Source organism: Telmatherina bonti (assembly GCF_933228915.1).
Source record: "Telmatherina bonti genome assembly, chromosome: 22".
Classification (NCBI taxonomy): domain Eukaryota; kingdom Metazoa; phylum Chordata; class Actinopteri; order Atheriniformes; family Telmatherinidae; genus Telmatherina; species Telmatherina bonti.
Genome location: NC_136631.1, coordinates 35,102,521 through 35,122,117, shown reverse-complemented (window position 1 = coordinate 35,122,117; position 19,597 = coordinate 35,102,521). Strand labels below are relative to the sequence as shown.

At 40.4% G+C, this 19,597-nt stretch overlaps 1 protein-coding gene across 1 annotated transcript in view; it reads right to left on the bottom strand.

The window, feature by feature from the left end:
* The window catches only part of galnt16 (UDP-N-acetyl-alpha-D-galactosamine:polypeptide N-acetylgalactosaminyltransferase 16), a 46,528-nt gene extending 27,300 nt beyond the window's left edge, over window positions 1-19,228 (bottom strand). The window contains exons 1-5 of the mRNA XM_079262475.1: window positions 18,966-19,228; window positions 12,184-12,365; window positions 9,023-9,121; window positions 8,866-8,933; window positions 3,115-3,180 (exon numbers count right to left, since the gene is read on the bottom strand). Coding sequence (XP_079118601.1) covers window positions 3,115-3,180; window positions 8,866-8,933; window positions 9,023-9,121; window positions 12,184-12,365; window positions 18,966-19,166 — 616 coding nt within the window. The 5' untranslated portion in view covers window positions 19,167-19,228. The remainder of the gene's footprint in view (window positions 1-3,114; window positions 3,181-8,865; window positions 8,934-9,022; window positions 9,122-12,183; window positions 12,366-18,965) is intronic.
* Between the last annotated feature and the right edge of the window lie 369 nt (window positions 19,229-19,597).

Below are 19,597 nucleotides of genomic sequence, written 5' to 3'. Positions count from 1 at the left end.
CTTAATACAATGTTGATGTAAAACATTGATCCCTAAACAGTAAATATAGTTTAACAGAGGGAATTTGTCAGCTAAAGTTGGCAGAATATAATAAAATACTTATAATAACAGCAAAACCCACCTCGTTTTGTTTGGTACGAATGTTAGTAGTTTCAACGATCTGGTGCTTGATGACCCCCGGCTGCAGTTTGACACATTAAATGAGAGAAAAGTCAATGATGCCTGAAAGCGTGAGACCATTAGCAGCTAAAATCAATCCAGCCACTAGAACAGGAACTGTTTATGTTTTTTGATGCAATCTCTTGCTTAAAGCTGACACAGACACATATCCATCTAAGAAACGCTGTGGAAGATTTAAGTCATATTGATATTAAAGATAAATTCAGTCTTTTCAGCTGATAGTCAGAAAAATGGCCTGAATCCAACAAGCTTATGTTGTGTCAGCATGTGGTTTATAAACCCAAAGTAAATCGTGTGCTGCAAGAGCAGCAACACAAGCAGCGATCTGAGAACGAGGGATTAACGTTGATTCTTCTGGGTTTCACTATGGTTGACCTCTGCTGCTTTGCTTTAAAATGTGATTCAGAGTTTAAGTCCATTTCATTTAGAAATGTGTGTGATGCCTTTCGCGAGCCTGATGTTTCCCTGCAGTGTGTGGAAGGTTTTCATTAAGGCGCGACACTGAAAGCTGCTCTGACAGATTGTGTGAATGTGAAGAAAATCTGCTGTTTACACTGAAAATGATAAAACAACAACAACAAACAAGGCCTGTTCTAAATGTACATGCTCATCTGATATATATTACATTCATCATGTATATTTTTGTTTTCAGCATTTTGGAGTTTTGGTCTCATAATTCTAGGAATTGACTCTTACTGTGTTTTATTTAATCTCGGGGCTGCGGGAATAAATATCCAGTTTCACGGATGCAACGTCAGTAATGTAAACATAGATGTGTGGTATCCACAAAAATGACAGAATCTCACCTAAAAGCTAATAAAAACCATTTCTATGACCACCTGTAGCTAAGACAATAAACAATAAAAAAAAGACTGAGTAAATAAAGTCTGCCGAATATGTAAGAACCAGAAAAGCACTCAGAGAGTGCAGCCCTCCGCCAAGCATATTGTGACTAACACCCAACATAACTTCAAAATGATCCAGAATCCAGGATCTCTTCCGGATCTCCACCAAAATGTCATCGTTTGTTTCTTCTGAGACCCCCCAACATATCCTGAAAATTTCATCAAAATCCATCCATAACTTTCTGAGTAATGTTGCTGACAAACAAACAAACTCCAACGAAAACATAACCTCCTTGGCGGAAGTAACAAATACTGGATCATCTACTGAAAGTACATATTGCAGAGATTCCAATCATATAAGTTTCACGTTGCTTTGAGCAAGATTCACCAAACCAGAAGCAACAGGAAGCCTATTTATGCTTCATGTTGGAAAAACACCAAAAATTCCCTCTTATCTTTGCAGTCTTGCCACCTTTGCCAGTCAAAACTTCCATCATTCATTCATTCATTCATTTTCTAAACCGCTTAATCCAATTCAGGGTCGGGGGAAGCTGGAGCCTATCCCAGCAGTCTTAGGGCGACAGGCAGGGTACACCCTGGACAGCTCGCCAGTCCATCGCAGGGCAAAACTTCCATCCATGAGGATAAACCAACATTTAGTAAAAGGACTGTTTCCCATTGTGCTTTGGGAGTAGCTTCCCATCCAAAAGCTACATGAAGATAGGTTATGTAGAAATAGAGAAATATTCACTTTTTCTTTGTCATTTTCAAGTAGAAACCCATAAAAGACCTCTTGAGGTGTAAGAGGTTTAAGAGCAGAGATCCATGAGGAGTCAGATGTGTAAACCCACATCTATTTTTCTAAACCACAGAACTCAAAGTTGTTTAAATTATATGCAGACTGCGTTTTGTTTCTTCCACTAATAACTAAACATTACTCTCCATATTGTTGAGTTTGTTATGTTATACTTGTTGAATAAAACACTGATAATGAAAGCTTAGAAATAAAAAAAAAAAACCTCTCAAATATGGATGAAAAGGTTTTTGGCTCTCACAATGTGTTTATATAGAAATTTATTGCAAAAGTATAATAAAAAAACTTTTTCCACCAGATGTGGTGTCGAGGGTCACGTTGACCACCAGTTCATTTCAAGTAAAGATAGCATGTCGATGACTTCTGTCATCTTCTTGTGAGGGAAACAGCAGCAGTCGCAGCAGCTCCAAAACTAGGAACCACCAGGAAGCAATGTTGAATTTTTGAATATGAATTGTTCAATCTAAACCTGAACATGCCTGACGTAATAATTGCTTTGAAAAACTGAATATGAATGACCGTATTGGAAATTAAATCTTTGTTTTTTGGGTTTTTTTTTTAGTATCTATTGTAGTAAAATTTGAACTTTTGGATGCAAGATATTAGTTTCCCTAATTCATTTTTAGATCTCTCCATTCAAATTCAGAAATAAATTCAAACTCAGATATGAAATAAAAATTTAGATCTGAAATTCAAACTTTTGTGCCACTCATCCAGGACCCGACTTGAGGCAAAACTAGTCAATCCCAGATGGTGTAACCTCAGTTTAAGAGACGCTGAGATCCAAAAACTGCAAATGCTGTTTATGTTTTGTTAAAGTGGTAATATAATAATAAAAAGGTCTGTCATATTTTTTTAAAATTGTTTTTTAGCTTTAGCATAAACCATTCAGTGGAAACACCTGCAAATCGTAATTTTACTATATTAAATTGTGTATATTTCTTTAAATATCACTTTTATTTAGCAAAAAGCTGTTATGGAAACACAGTTACTGTTAAAATTTCATATCTGCCCCTTTTGTTATTATTTCCTTTCTCTTTTTTTTTTCAATTTGAGATTAATATTTATAAATATGTAACCATGTATTAACAAGAGCGCCCATCCGAGGCCTTATAAATGAATTTAATCCTCATTATGTTGCAAAATCATAAATAACCACCCTGCTTCCCCTAAAATTAAACACAGCAGAACGGAAGATAAACAATGAGGCTGTCCTGTTGCTTCCCCATGATCCCATCCCCTCCCCACCCTCTCTTCATCCGTCTCTCCACTCACCCTCTCTCCTGCCGTTCCTCAGGCAGCGCACTTTAGGGATCTGAGAGAGCAGCTGGCAGTCCTCAGCTGGAAGAGAGGAACAGAGGAGATGGCATGTTATGGTGGAGGAAAACAGAAACAGAGTAAAACATGCCTCTTCATCACCTCGTCTCACTCTATGAGTCACACAAACCCGCAAACAAACCACGCCGCCACGCCAACACGGATTTATCCCACATAAACACAGATAAAACACGTTCACACACCCTCAGCAAACACACCCGTCCGCATCCTGATGAAAGTCTTATATAAGAAGCATCTCCGCTTCATCTCAGCTCTACATGTAATAATCAGGAACACAAAGTTCTCTAACAAAAGAGTTGAATTTCTCTGGATGATTCAGCTCATTATTCTTTTTTCCATAAATAAACTGGGCCACCATGTTGTTTTTTAATCTGCTGGCGACCTTTGCTTCTGCGGCGGACAGCGATACAAAAAACATGCAAACACGGCTTCACACCCTTGACAGGATTAACATTAGCAGCAGAGTGAGTGTGTGCGATCTTGCTGAGGGATTGTGGGTAGATCAAGCGATCTCCCTCCCCACACCCACCTCAGCAGAGATGCAGCATCGTGCTCGCAGGAAGGAGCGCCACAACTTGTAATCCTCTTTGATTGAATTTCAAACTTCTTCGTTTGCATTTAGTTTTACAAATAACAAAGGAGGTGGACATGTGAGAGTAGGAGTGTGTTTTAAGGGAGACAGCTGGCAGATATGGGTGTGTGTGTGTGTGTGTGTGTGTGTGTGTGTGTGTAGGATAGACTTGTAACTACTCAGGAAAGAAGAGCAGAAAGTCATGGGTCACATTGACTGAGCAGATGTTGTATACTTTCAGCCAGATTGTGTGTGTGTGTGTGTGTGTGTGTGTGTGTGTGTGTGTGTGTGTAGGATAGACTTGTAACTACTCAGGAAAGAAGAGCAGAAAGTCATGGGTCACATTGACTGAGCAGATGTTGTATACTTTCAGCCAGATTGTGTGTGTGTGTGTGTGTGTGTGTGTAGGATAGACTTGTAACTACTCAGGAAAGAAGAGCAGAAAGTCATGGGTCACATTGACTGAGCAGATGTTGTATACTTTCAGCCAGATTGTGTGTGTGTGTGTGTGTGTGTGTGTGTGTGTGTGTGTGTGTGCATTCTGCTTGTTTACATTAAGATGTTGTATGTTCTCATAGAGTGAAGCCAGACCTCATTAAGGCTTTGTTTATGTCTATTATACCATAATTCTCCATAGAAGACCTTTAAAAAAAAAAAAAAAAAAAAAAAAAGATGTTAAAATTTTTTGTCCTTTAAATAAATTTATTAAACTAAAAATGCAAAAATTGGAGTTCACTCCTCATAATTTCATGTAACTCAATTATTTTCATTATCCAAATTAATTTATTTTCTCCTTTTCTAAAAGGTTTAAAAACTCAGAGCATGCTTTTCTTGTCCCCATGAAATTTCAGCCACATGTTCGCATCACGGTTAAGATCGCTGTCCTTGATTGAGGACAACGTCCGTATGATTAAGGCGAGCCTTAACAGGATTACAGTCAGCCAGGACAATCCCTCATGCTGTTGCTGCTAACAGACATCCACCGCCATCTCCTTCACCCGTCTGCCCTCCAGGTCACCGCCACTGGACGCTAAGCTCACACTCTCGCTGTCTGAACACACCACCTCTCCGAACTCCAGCGACACTACAGGCATGACAAACTTCATCTCAATGCATCTCGTCATTTACTAAAATATTAAAGTCAATATCAGACATCTAATATTACATCACTATAAATTAATTATTTATAGAAAAATATGAAAAATTTTTCATTCATTTGTCTTGAAAAGTAGGAATAGCAGCGATGTTTCTGTTGTCTTATATTAATCTCACACTTTCACTATGTGGGAACTGATAATAATAATTATTAGATTTTAATATGTCCGTTGTTGATGAATACATGAGTTCAGCTTCTCAACAGATTGTGATCTTACTCTCCTCTTCATGATGGACTGTATGTGGGGTTTAACACCTTAACGAAGGGACACGCTGCAGCAGACTGAACCTTTAACACACCAGTCATCACACATATAATAGCAGTCATGTTTTGGACCCAGATGCAAGCCTCCTCATTGATAAAGGTTTGAATAGCACCTTTTAGACACACTGTTTAGTTTTTTTTTCCAAAAATCAGCAGAAATGTGGACACATCTGACCACAGAACACATGTCCTGCGCACTGTTTTTCGTTGACATACATGTTGGCCTCCTCTTTGTGCTCAGGCTGGAAGTCCTCCCAATCCCATGTCGATATACATGATCATGATGAGGACAGTTTTCTGAGGTCTCAAAGATGTGTTTCCTTTACTGGTTCTGTCCTTGATTGACTTTTTTCAATGGAGATGTTGAAACTTATAAGTTCTTTGCAAGTTTGCTTTGTTTCGTTGTTGTTGTTTTGTTTATTTTTCTAACTTAACTTGAAAATAATTCTGTGGCACAGTTTTGCAGAAATTGGTGAGCCATGACCCATCCTTGGCTGGATAGACTAAGCATTTGCTGGATGCTTGTTTTATATCCACTTATGGCACCCTTACCAGGCTCAAAGTAAATGATCAGATCTTCCATAATGGCGTCACATATTCTCTAAAGCTTTCCATCCTTTCTTTGGCTTTGCTCTGTGTGTCTTCCTGGCATGTGTTTCTAGATTTGTTTATATAGATTTTTGGTAAATCTCCAAAGCTGCAGTAAAGGCAGAAAAATCTTTCCTTTGAACTAAATGTTTAAATAAATTCTCTGTGTACAAATGCATTAATCTGCTTGTTTGCAATAAAGTAAATTTCTCAACTTTTCTGGGGATTGGGTATGTACTTTATTTATTGGGTCCTGGAGAAATTACTGTGAAAAACTGGATATAATGAGTAAAAATAAATATAACCAAGAAAGATGAAAAAAAGTTTTCTTTTCTATTTTTCTTTTCTGATCCCAGTTTCAGTCTGAAACTGGGATCAGTTTCAGACTGGTGAGCATGGCAGATGCTGCTTACACACAGGAGGATGTGTGTGTGTTAAGAGAAAAACAATTTGCTCTCAACACGTTTCATTTCATTTGCACATGTTTTGGTTGAGGTCTGGATTTTATTTATTTTTTTGTCCTTTCATTTTGGATTTCCATTTTCTTATTTACTATATTTCTGTTTTACCTTGTATGTGCATATTCCCATCCTCACTAAACAACTGCTTTTAGTTGCAGATTGCAACCATTTTTGCATAAATTATACATCCAACCAGGTTTCCTTTTCTCAATGCCAGAGCCCTCTCTTTGTTTATGTGATATATTATTTTATGCCATTTATTTAAAATTCATTCTCTAAATTTTGTGCTCTGAAAAGTAAATTTTCATAAATAAATATGCAAGGTCTGTTTCTGCATCACTTAGTTTCAAAATTTGAAGATGCGTCTTTTCTGTTAACACTGATGGGACTTCATCTTTTTTCATTTCATTCCTGAGATTTTCATTTTTCATTAAAGAAACAAACAAAAACAAAACACTGCAACACAGCAAGGCCAAACAGAAGAAGTAGAGGGAACAAAATATCCAGTCTAACTAGCTCACAGTCAGACAGGTCAAAACTAAAAGCCACAATCTGGAACCAAAGACTGTTTCACATGCTACTCAACACTGGGGAGTGAAATCTAAAACAGAGAGAAGACTGAAAGCTTTGCTCAAAGATCTTTTGTCAGAGTGGAACCAATGCAGACCCTGCTGGTCGTGCCAGTTGGTTGTGGGTGCAGGTAGACTGGCAGCAGAAGAGGAGAATAAACGAGGCATTGGTGAGCTGAAAGCACTCCTTCTGCTATATCCACTGAGACACCACTGTTTAGATGTCTGGCCAGCTCTGGCACCTCTGAGTGTGTTCTCGCATGGGTCTGAGTACACAGGGAATTTAGGTCATAGTGCTGTTCCCACCGACACAAGATGCATGTGGTGGAAATTACAGGAATTACTGTGGACAGTGTGAGGTATGAGATCATGTAATTCATCTGAGTAATGCAGACAAAGGGAATAATTACTGAGATGTGGCTAGCCGCTAAATCCGGTACTGAAATAAAAACATCTTTTGTTCTTATGGAAATTAGATAACGAACATTAACTGTGATCTTTGTCTAATTTCAACTCGACAAATTCAACAAAAAGAAAAAAAATTTCCCCCAAACATTTTCCTGATACGTTGTCTTACAGCTGGACGCAGATGGCAGTGTGCAAACGGTTACAAAGCCAGAATTATGCAGACATGTTTCCAGCATATGCTGCCACAAAACCTCTGTCTAAGCACAGCGTAAGAAGCCAAATGGTCCCTCTCGTCTTTAGCCTTGAAGACAGTGTTCGCAAAAAAACCAAAAGAAAACAGCAACATTATTAATTAATCACACCACACCACACATTTCCAGTTGTTCTTGTTTCTCTTGGACTCAGGCAATGTTGAGTTTGAACTTTTGTTACATAGTTTTATCTGTTTTTATGCAGGAGATGAGATTCACTGACATTTTTTGGCTGCTTGCCACAATACAGCTAGTTTATAAATGTGCAAGGACTCAAGTGGAAAAAGAAATGCCAGAGGAATAAAAAAATAAACGTGTCTTACAAATGCTAGATGCATCCATGTCTGATTTATATTTTTCAATTTCTTATTAGCTACTTGATGATTGAGTAGATGTAAATGGATACATTGAATGCACCTTGGACCAGCAAGTAGGGATTGACATATAGATACTCTGGAGTCAATACTTTGTTATTAGCTGGTGATTATAACAGATTTAATACTTTTTTGTGTTTCGAGACACAACTTTGCAGATACAAAACATGTAATTTCTTTTAATTTCTCAGTGTCAGACAGTAAAATTACTTATGAAACCCAGAAACAGTGTTTTCCTTCTGATTCACATGATTATATTAGCCTCTCAGATATCATGGTGATGCTGCTACTGTTAGTGATGATAAGGTATTTGCTTTAATGCAGGTTTTTGTACATACTGTTATATTTATCATATCCCTTTTGTATATTCTATTTTTTTATTTACATTTAATGAATATATTTTACATATCAGTCTTTAGTTACCAGTAATTTATTTTTACATTTTAAAAGTTTTCTTCAAGATTGATATTGGTACTGGTATTAATGAAAAAGCACCATAAACTAAAGGGTATATTGACTGTAAAAATGTTAGTATTACCCATCCCTACCAGCAAGTTCAGAGATTCATCATTAACCCTTTAATGTTTGCACAAAGAGAAAAGTTAAACAAAATGTTCCTTTGTATTTTTTGTCCTTTTGGCAGTAATAATAAGAATTTATGGTTTTTTTTCCAAATGGTTGTGATAACGGTTAATTGTAACGATAGTGAAATGGGCCGTTCTTTAAGCAGTATTGGAATAACAAACACTCTCTTCCACTTGGTTTTACATCGTCAAAGCAAGTGGTTAAGAAGAAGGTTAAGGAGCTTTATTTCCACACATTTTAAATAAGATTCATGATAGTAACTGGAATATGTGCTTTCCCAAAACCACTGTAGCGCCACAAAGCCGGCACTTAAAAGGTTCACAGGTAAAGAAAATATAAGAATGTGATGTCCTTAAATTCCCAGATAGTATTTAGAAAACTCCACATTCAACAGTATAAACTTTCATAAAGGGGTTTAAAGTTATTCTGAGCATCAGCAGAAAAGCAAAAGAAAAACTCACGATCGGAGCTGAAGTCATCGATCAGAATTATTTCTTGAATGAGAGATTGAGGACTTCGCATCAGGACACTGAAAGGAAACAAAGGAGATGATGAAATCAGAGAGGAAACAGGAGTCTGCTTCCATCTGAGCGGGCCATTTATGCTCAACTTCATTACCTTTTAATGGTGCGAAGGAGGGTAGAGCGAGCTTCGTTGTGGAAAGTGATGATGATGCTTGTGGAGGGAAGGTCTGCATCATAATTCAGCGTTGCACACCTACAGAGAGCAGAAGAAGAGTATTTACTCTTCTTCCTGTTTCCAACTCATATTTATGAGTGAAATTGGTCACATACATGCAGAACACACACGCTGAACAGAATTTCAGGCAGCGGCGGCCCATGCAGGCGACTCAGCATTGTTGCTGTAGTGACATGGAAATATCTAGTTGCTCGGCAACAATCGTATAGATTTCTGACCATCCACTTTTCTCCACTATCTGCTGCTGGGAACTTCCAGCCGAGATCAGGCGGCATGAAGCTGAAACAACATACGCTGCTAAACTCTAAACCCTTTCAATACTTGTTTACTAAAACAGAAAAATCAATAACAGAAACTGGATCCACTGAGGGGTCATCACTACAATATTAATGTTAATATCATTTGCATGAATGCTCAAATTGCATAATTTTTTATGTGGTGCTTCAAAAGGCTAAAGCCTCATCAAATTATTGAGGAGCCTTATTTGTTAGTATTAATATAGTATTAAAGTTTCTATCGGCTCCTCAGGAAACTACTGCAATACACATTTTTTATTCCTGAACATGATCTTACAGAAAGTTGAGCTCATTCTTGTTTACAGGACAGTTTTCAGATTGGTGATGTTCTTCTTTTTGGGTTCAGTTGCTTCCTGTATTTCAGGTTATTTTACAACAAATTGATTTAATTAACCCCATAAAGCCAAACAAAGCATCATTTTATGGCATAAAAAGAAGAAAAAATAAAGACTGTTGGTAAAAAGGAGAATTTTCCACCTTGTATTTCTTAGGTTAGATTTTTAAGTGTTAAGATCCATCAGTGATGTTAGATGCTCCTGGAATCAACTGACAAACAATCAGAATTATTAATAGATGTTAGATTTTCCTTTCTCTCCTTCGTATCCAGTTTATTCAACACGGCAAACGGCTTGAGAAATACTTGTTACATCACTGGGTTAACAAAAAGGCAGATCATCCATCCATCAATCCATCCATCCACCCATCCATCCAGCCATCCATCCATCCATCCATCCATCCATCCATTCATTCCTTCATCCATCCATTCATTCATTCATTCATTCATCCATCCATCCATCCATCAATCCATCCATCCACCCATCCATCCATTCATCCATCCATCCATCCATCCATCCATCCATTCATTCCTTCATCCATCCATTCATTCATTCATTCATTCATTCATCCATCCATCCATCCATCCATCCATTCATCCACCCATCCATCCATTCATCCATCCATCCATCCATCCATCCATCCATTCATTCCTTCATCCATCCATTCATTCATTCATTCATCCATCCATCCATCCATCCATCCATCCATTCCTTCATCCATTCATCCATCCATCCATCCATTCATTCCTTCATCCATCCATTCATTCATTCATTCATTCATCCATCCATCCATCAATCCATCCATCCACCCATCCATCCAGCCATCCATTCATCCATCCATCCATCCATTCATTCATTCGTTCATCCATCCATCCATCCATTCCTTCATCTATTCATCCATCCATCCATCCATCCATCCATTCATTCATTCGTTCATCCATCCATCCATCAATCCATCCATCCATCCATACATTCCTTCATCCATTCATCAATCCATCCATTCATTCGTTCATCCATCCATCCATCCATCCATCCATCCATCCATCCATCCATCCATCTATCTATCCATCCATCCATCCATCCATCTTTCTATCCATCCATTCTTTCATCCATCCATCCATCCATCTGTCCGTCCGTCCATCCATCCATCCATTCATCCATCCATTCTTTCATCAGTCCACCCTTCCATTTACTCATCCATCCATCCATCATCTTTATCTGCTTATCCAAGGTTAAAGTTGTTGGAGCTGCAACTTAAAGGCTCAGTTATACTAGCGCAGTGTTTGCATTTGATCCGTCACGCCGCGTCACCGCAGTATGCGCTGCGTCAGAAGCTTGACATTCCAATCCCAACCAGAAGTGCAGTTGGCCTCACAAACACGGCACAACAGAAGTAATTTCTTGTAATTGGTCAGTTTGTGATTACACGTTTCCTGAGTTTTGGATCTTCTCGCTGGAAACCTGCTGATCCAGAAAAAAACTACAACATGACTCAGGATCAACCTCCACACGGTTGGTTACAGCATCACTGTTGTATGCCCTGCGCAGGATTGATGTGCAGCCCTGCTTGCGGCTTGTGATTGTTCAGTTTGTGATAACGTGTTTCCAGATTTCTGGATTTCTCTGTGAGTTTGTGCAGTAAACATGGAAAAGGAACTTCAACATGGCGTCTTAACCATACGCTCGAGTGCAAGAACACATTTACGGTAGCGCCGGCCCGACGGTTTGCAGGCACTGCGTAAGTATATATCTAGCACAGCTACTTCATCTCTCTCCCTCTCGATGAGCAGCAGCTGCTCTACTCTGATGCAAGTAGCCATTTTGACTGCTTGCATTCACAGCGTTGTTCTTTTGGTCACTATCTGCAGCTCATAACTGTAGATGAGGGTAGGAATGTAAATCAACTGGTAAGGCCATTTCCACCATGCAAACACGGACCACTGCAGATCCTGCACCAATTTGCCCCTCCGTGTCTCACCCCATTCCTTCCTCACTTGTAATCAAGACACTTAAATTCCTTGTACTTGAATCTCACTCCCAACCCGTAGAGGATAATCATCCCTTTTTCTGAGGACTATGGTCTTAGATTTGGTGCTGATTTCCATCCCAGTTGCTTCACGTTGAATTGTAAACTGGTCCAGTGAGAGCTGAAGATCGCAGGCTGAAGAAGCAAAGAGGATCACATCATCTGCAAAAAGTAGAGACCCCATCTTGAGTCCACCAAGCTGGACCTCCTCAATGCCTGTCCTTCCATAAAAGTTATGAACAGAATTGGAAAGCCAATCTCCACCAGAAACTTCTGTCTATGGTTTAAAACATGGCTCCCACCCCATGACCCAACCATGTATAAGACCACCATGCATATTCAATTTGTAGCTCTCATGGGATGATTCCCTGATCCTCTTGTGGAGATTAGCAGCACCTGGATGGCGGTATTAACTCTGCTCACCTGTAGTGTCGAGTGTCACGGATAGCTCGCTCGCTGCCCAGCCGGTCACTCTCTTGCAGGTTAAAGGCATGCTCTCTGTATGGGTCATCGCCCGGTTTCAGCTGCTTGGCTGCAAGATAAGCCTTCTCATCGAAGCTGCCCAGCAGCAGGCCGAGTTGCTCAGCTCGAGGGGGCTGAGTCACCTGCAGAGCAACACAGGAAACATGTACTTCATACAAATCCTGTTGCATTTCTTTAACATGCATGAGTAAAATCCTGCTAATGTCAGTGCAAAAAGAGAAAACTGAACACACAAGTAAACTCCCCACTTCCGCGTGTGATCACTTTGTTAACTCTAATCTTATTTCCTTGTAGGTGACTTTGTTTAACTGTCCAAGGATTAAAGACAAAAAAAAATCCCCTTTGCAAAGCTCTTGGCACATTTGCAGCAATGCTAATTAATTTACATTGTGCAAAATATGGCAAAAAATAGATCAATGTTTTTTTTAATCCAGTATTAAGAAATCCATCAGCCAAATATATAAATGTTTGTGTCCCTGCTCAGGTCACCGTATCAATGCTAACAAGGCGATATTGGGCTGGGCACTCATCAAATCAGAGCACACAGTCAATAAATCCTCGGTAATTAATGGATTTTTCCCACAAGGAGCTTTAATTCTCTGTGGCAGCCAGGGTGAGTGGGAGGTGAAAACAGCTGATGAATACATGAAGGCAGCCCTCATCAAAGAAGTGCAGCGACATAACGGACAGAAAGAGACGGCAGAGGTTTTGTTCTGGTTGCATTATTACAGGTCGCTGCAGTCAGAAGATTTAGAAAAAGCTCCTGAAGAGGCTGAGGTGAGACTGACCTCATTTTCAGTCTCCCTGGAGAAGCAGCATGACCCCAAAAGACTGAAAAAAAAAGTGGAGGGAATCATTGATGCAGGTATAGTCAGAATCATGACTCCAAATGCTGGATGTCAGATGTGGAGACTTTAAATGAGCAAAACAAAAAAAAAGTAATTAACGCAGAGTAAAACCAGCCCAATGGATGATAATCTAAAACCAAACACAAGCTAATAGATGAAAACATTTCCTTTCACTGGTTTTGTACAGCAAATAATCTTTGGTTAGTTTCTTACAAACAGCCTATAAATGTTCAGAAATATGTAATGTTTAGTTTTCGACAAATTTTCACATATATGTGTGTTTGGTACCCAGTTCTGTCCACAATATGAAACATGTCCTCTGCTATTTATTTAAGGTAAAATATTTTTTTAGATGAATGAGAAAGAAAAACGTCTACTAAAAATGTAATCTTAATTTTAAGTTCCCCACTGAGGGAACTTTGAGAACAGATGGTGCCAAACTGTGCCAAAATGTCTGTTTTGGAAACCTTCCCTGATCTCCTCTCCCATTACCACCAACAAGGTTGTGTTTTATCCCATGTTTATCTGTCTGTTTGTTAGCAACTTCACACAAACACCACAGTGTGGACTTTTTGTGATGGTTTTACTGAGAATGAATCTTGGTCTAACTTAGGTTCCATAAAAGCAGCTCTATGATGCTATTTCTAGTTTTCTGCACTTTCTACTGTGTTATAGTGTTGAATATTCATCAGACATATGAGCGGCGCCGTTTTTTTCATCACCTAAACTCATGTTTGAGTTTTCCAGCACTCTCTACGTTTGATTTCCATGGAGGAACTAAATTCAGCTGAGAATATTTGACATTATCATCAGTTCATTCAGTAAAATTAATGTTGAAATTTCTGACTGCCTGCAACATCGTTTTAGAGCATCTTTATCAAGAAACCATAAAGAGTCTTATCTTCAGTTAAAGTTATAACTAATCATAATGAACTCTACTGTATTGAAGAAAGAGGAGAAAAATGAGATTTTTGACACTATCGTTTCAGTCAGGACCAAGCAACAACCTCCAGCGGTTAAAAGTGAAGCCTGTGCAGAAGTGCATAAAACTGCAGTTCCCCCCTTCATCCACTAGGGGCTGCAAAACTGATCAAATCCCCATCGACTCCCATGTTAAAAAGACCAACTTCACGGCAGAAATAAACATGTTTACAGCCTGGTTCAAAAATCTTTTATAGGTTAATAGGTCAGGTTTACCTTCATGACAACTGTGGGAGGAGTGAATTTTTTTCTAACTCTAATTACTTAAAGTAATTTAATCTCGAAGTTCTGCAAATTTAGGGGCGTGTCCTTTTGACTGACAGTTACCAATCTCTGGCTTCAAGTCAGAAGAACGTAGAACAACCGCGGTTTTTAGCCGGTTAACAACGAGACTTAGCTTTAGCCCGCTTACCTTCGTTAGCTAGGTAGCTCCTGTTATCTCCGGGTTAGCTCGGTTAGCTCTTAGCTACAGAAAGCTCGGAGTTTGCTTGATGTCAATCATCCACCATGACACTCACAGCCCCCCTCTCAGCTCCACCTCTTTGCCCATATTTGTATTTTTCGGGCGAGTCGACGCGCATGACGCTGCCAAGATGGTGATGGTAGGAACCGCCCACCGAGCTTCAATTCAGCTCTTCAGAAACCTACGGGTGACGTCATGGAGGCTCCGCCCATCTCTTTATATAGTCTATGGTCAGGTCACAAACTCGGCTCTTTAGCATGACAGAATGTGGTGCAACACCATCTTCCATCCCCTGTGTTATAACCTGCCATCAGCAAAACATATTTCATCAGCTCTCTATAGATGGCTCAGATTCATATTTCATCCAAACAATCCATATCACTTTAGATGTGTTGAAAGGATGTCATGCAAAAATAAAGAATAATTTATTTTAGAGAGAGAGAGAGAGAGAATGCAATAACAACATTACATATTGATATAGTTATTGTAATCACTGTTCTGACTCTGGCAGCCTCTTTTCCTTTTCATTATTTTTACATTTCACGTTTCATTTCTGCTCTTTACTCCTTTCCTTATGACCCTTTGGTGCTCTTTCTCTGTTCATCCTGCCGGGTTTGGCATTAATATATCAGTTTACAGCAGAGCAAAAATTAAAATCACAATTAAAAAAAATAATAATAAAAGGGATTAATAGTTTCAAGGGCAGGTATATATAAAAGATGCAGAGTAAATCTGCTCTGCACAGTTAGGCACACAGACAACCATCTGCATGTCAAGATCATGGACAGGACAGGGCTTAAAAAAAATAAAAAGAGCAAAGCCTTTAAAGATAAAATTAAAATCACTTGTGATGGTAAACAATCCCAGTTTTCCCATCGACACTTGCAAAGTCACGGCGGAGCAGATAGAAGCAGGACTGCTGGTCCATATCTAACACCAGCATCAATTTCACCCTGTTATTCTTCTCTGACGTACGATGACAACGCCAGGCCTAAACCAAACCAAAAACCCTGAAAACAAGCACAAACGTTTTCTACCAGATTCCCATGCATGTTCTGTCATTTACTCATTTGTAGCATCATCCCTAAATATTTCAATGCTATAAAAATCAGGAGTCAGAGGATAAAAAGATCAAAAATAGCACTGGGCATTTCAAGGCTCAGTCCCCTGAATTAAATATGAGCCTCGTCTAGAAGACGAGCACATGTCAGCTCTTCAGAGCCGACATAAATGGTGCAACAAATCACACACCGAACAAGCTGGAGATGCAGCTCCGCTGTGGATCTGGGTCTGTGATGGCAGATGATGGAGACCACAGAGGATACACACACATCGTGATATCTTGTGTTGGTGTGGTGGGTTTGGTCCTGATTGTTACTAGACTTCCCTCCATCAGAAAATCTTAAAGACTTTTGTTCTTTTTCTGCCTTATTTTCAACCTGAAGTTGTTTTTCTTAGGAGAGTCAACACATATATTCTTTTGTGTGTAAATGTTTCTTTTCAGTTGCAGGCTGAAAACAGTGCAGAATAATTCTGCCTTTAAGTTTTAAATTTACTTGAATCAAATTTCCAGAAACACCTGTTTTAAGAGTTCATTCATTCATTCTCCTAACCGGTCAGCCCAATGAAAGGTGGCGGAGAAGCTGGAGTCTATCCCAGCAGTCTTCGGGCAAGAGGCAGGGTACACTCTGGACAGCTCGCCAGTCCATTGCAGGGAGTTTCAACCAACAATTTCTAATTGCTGCTGTATGAACACAAAGCTGGACCGATTAAAGTTACTTTCGCTGACAAATAATCAACTTTGTGTCTTCATATTTTTTTTTAGTGCATCCGTCTTAGTTGTAAAGGGGAAAAAAAATCTGAAGTTGTATCTCAGCGGACTGGCCGGGATGGAACATTTCACCTTTCAGCACTGTGCCTGTTTTTAGACTTCAATTAGAATACTGCATAACCATATTGAGATGAGTATCTCTGCAACTGCAAGGTCTATATAAATCCTTTTGGAGTCACAGCAAAAGGATATTTTCAGTTGGTGAGGAATAAAAAAATATGACACACAGCATACAAAAAAAAATCCGGCTTGCCTAAAAAAAAAATTCCAAAAAGCCACTTTTGCAATGAATATGAATGATGAAACTCCTATCAAGTCATTGTACAATATGTGAACTTTATCCCTGGAAAACTCTGATAAAATAAAGCAGAACATATTTAGAGAGCATTTAGTGCAGACAGTTAAGGCAAAATGGCCGTTAAGGTACAGTTTGGCCATCTGTCCCTGTTTAAGGACCTCAGGTTTTAGAAGTTTGACTAAAACAGATCAGCTAAATCTTTCACCTGCAAAGCATTTGTTTTTCTCTTAACTTTTATTTGGGGTGCTACCTAGTTTGCAGAGCATGAAGCTATGTTTTCATAAAGGTGGTGTGTTTGGGAAATTGCACTATTCAAATGACAAAATACACATGAACGCATTCAACACACTTCTCTCATGAGGTGTGTATATGGTTACATGTCAGAATGAGTCAGAAGAAAATCCCTCACGGTCTGAAGTCTGGCCGCAGAAACCAGCAGCCTGAGCGCTGACAGCAGCTCAATAACACATCATAGATTAAAGGTGAGAAACTTCCACAGCCCGACCACACATACGAAACACTCCGGTGACGTGACATCAAGTGGCAGGTTGAGATTAAGTGGACAGCCGCTTGCGACATATCCGCAGCTAATTGTGAGACCATAGCAGCAGATGTGCAGGTCAGAGGGGGCGGTGATGAGTGTGGATGTTGAAAATTGAAATAAATGGAGGGCAACGTTCACATGTAACGCGATGTGTTGCTGCAGACTGACATGCAGCACTGCTGGGAAACTGGAGGTAAAACGGGGAGATGTGGAGCCAATGCAAACAGCTTTCACAGATGATGTCATTACCAAAGCCAATGCTGCTAATAAACATAGGTAAAAGGAGAGAAAGACAAAGAAAAAGAGAGCGAGGAGGAGGAGGAGGAGGGGAACTGGAGGGAAATGAGGGGAAAGAAGGAAATGAAGGAAGAAGAAAGAGCAGAGCAGCCGCCCTCTCTGTATCAAGCCTGCTCTTTTGGTAAAAATGTGGGAGCCTGTTGTTTATAGCTGGCAGCCTGCAAGCCTCAGTTCAGATTACCGGAGCAAACTGCAGCATCGAAAGCTCCGTTTGGTGGCAAAGGTCAACAACCCTGCTGACAAAAACTGAGGATTACAAAAGAGAACAGCTTCCCTTGCAGTTCAGATAACGATCTGATTGGAAGTCCAGTTGCTGTTCCACAGCATCAGCCTGTAAACCGCATCACACCTCCGAAAGATTTATTCAGAGCACTTCCATATTTGTTTGGATGCATCTTCCCATCATCACCACACTCTTGGCTCGTTGCCACTGACCAGTTTCCTCTTTTCCTGCACATGGTGGGACTGCTAAAGCAGGTCTGCATGGGTGCCACAAAAGCCCCCAATGTTTGGCACACACTCCTGAGTTATTAAATCCTGTGGAAAAACATTGATTTCACCACTTCGCCATTTTATTAGTGCAATATTAAAAATGCACCTGCACATAGATGGAATGTGTCTGCTGATGACTGACATTATTAGGAAACATTAAGTCGAGTTTTTCTGTATTTTAGAAGACAAGCTGTTTTTCTTTGTTTCTGCTCTAAAAGCACACTTGTATCTTTTTACACTTAATGCAGCAAGAACGCCTGTTGCCAACTAAACCAGATATACTCTAATCTGAGCTGGCATGGCCCCAGCTACAGTTCAGGCCAGGCTACTTCTCAGACCAGAGTTTGGCTGAGCTGCAAACAGGAGGTTATTGAACCATGGCACCCACAGTGACAGTGTTTACCAGGGGTTATTTTCACCTCTCCACCTTCTAGCAGTTAGCAAGAGCAAAAAACCTAAAGCTGATGGGCCTGGAAATACAGACTCTAACACCCTATTAAGGGTCTGTATTTGGAACATATGACCTGAAAGTCATAGTTTTCCATTTGACGTACAGTCCAGCTAAAGAATCAGCGCGATATGGTTCCAAGGTGTTTGCGCATGACGCACGGGACTTATGGAAAGCCTCTTAGGGCTCTCGAGGTTCTCTCTCTGGCTCGGGTGTGGACTAAAGCACTGGAAAACAAGGAAAAACACAAAGAAAGGCTATAAGTAGGCTGCACGTTAGAGGCAGTGGAGGGAAGACATGTCTGCACCGGAGGAGGCGACACTCAGCCCATACATGCCCTTGTGTTATTGCCATGACACCCAACTGAGCTCCACCATCCCCATCATCCCAAGTTTCACACACATGCACATCAACATGCAGCACACACACTCCTGCAGCTCGTCGCCTCTCCTTTCTCTTTGCTTTCTTTCTTTCTCTCTCTCTCTCTCTTTTTTAATCCCTCGCAGACGCGCTCACTCACAATCAGCGGGATGGTCCTGTCATCCCGATGGATCTCCAGCCGACCTGGGACCACCTTCTGCCCGTGGCCCCTGCCACGAGCCTGCGTCGCTGACGACGACGGCGTCGACTGGGGTTTGTTGTCCTGCCACAGGTAATAAAACGTCCCCAGGATCCACGCGACGGTCAGAATGGCGATGGCGTTGGCGCGTATCCTGCGCATGGTGAGCCCATATGGAGGGCGAGCCCGGCTGGTTCAGGTCTGTCCGCGGCAGAAGGTGCAGCCTCCCCCGCCGGTGATGGGTCGAACCGCAGAGCAGCAGACAGACAGCTCCTATCAGTCCGCGAACACACTCTCTCTCTCTCTCTCTCTCTCTCTCTCTCTCTCTCTCTCTCTCTCTCTCTCTCTCTCTCTCTCTCTGCTGGGATTTGCGCACTGAGCCACGGTCCTAGCGCCGAGTCATGTCATCATCCCCTCACCACCTCCACCTACACTCAACACTCACTCCGGCAGCTCATACATAATCATCAATCCTCTGTTTGCAGGGAGAAGGAATCAACTCTGGATGCAGCAGCTGAGTCAGGCAGTTTCTGTGCAGACAAACACAAAAGGAAGAGAAACGTAAGAAATATCAGTCAAACATCAGAGCTTTT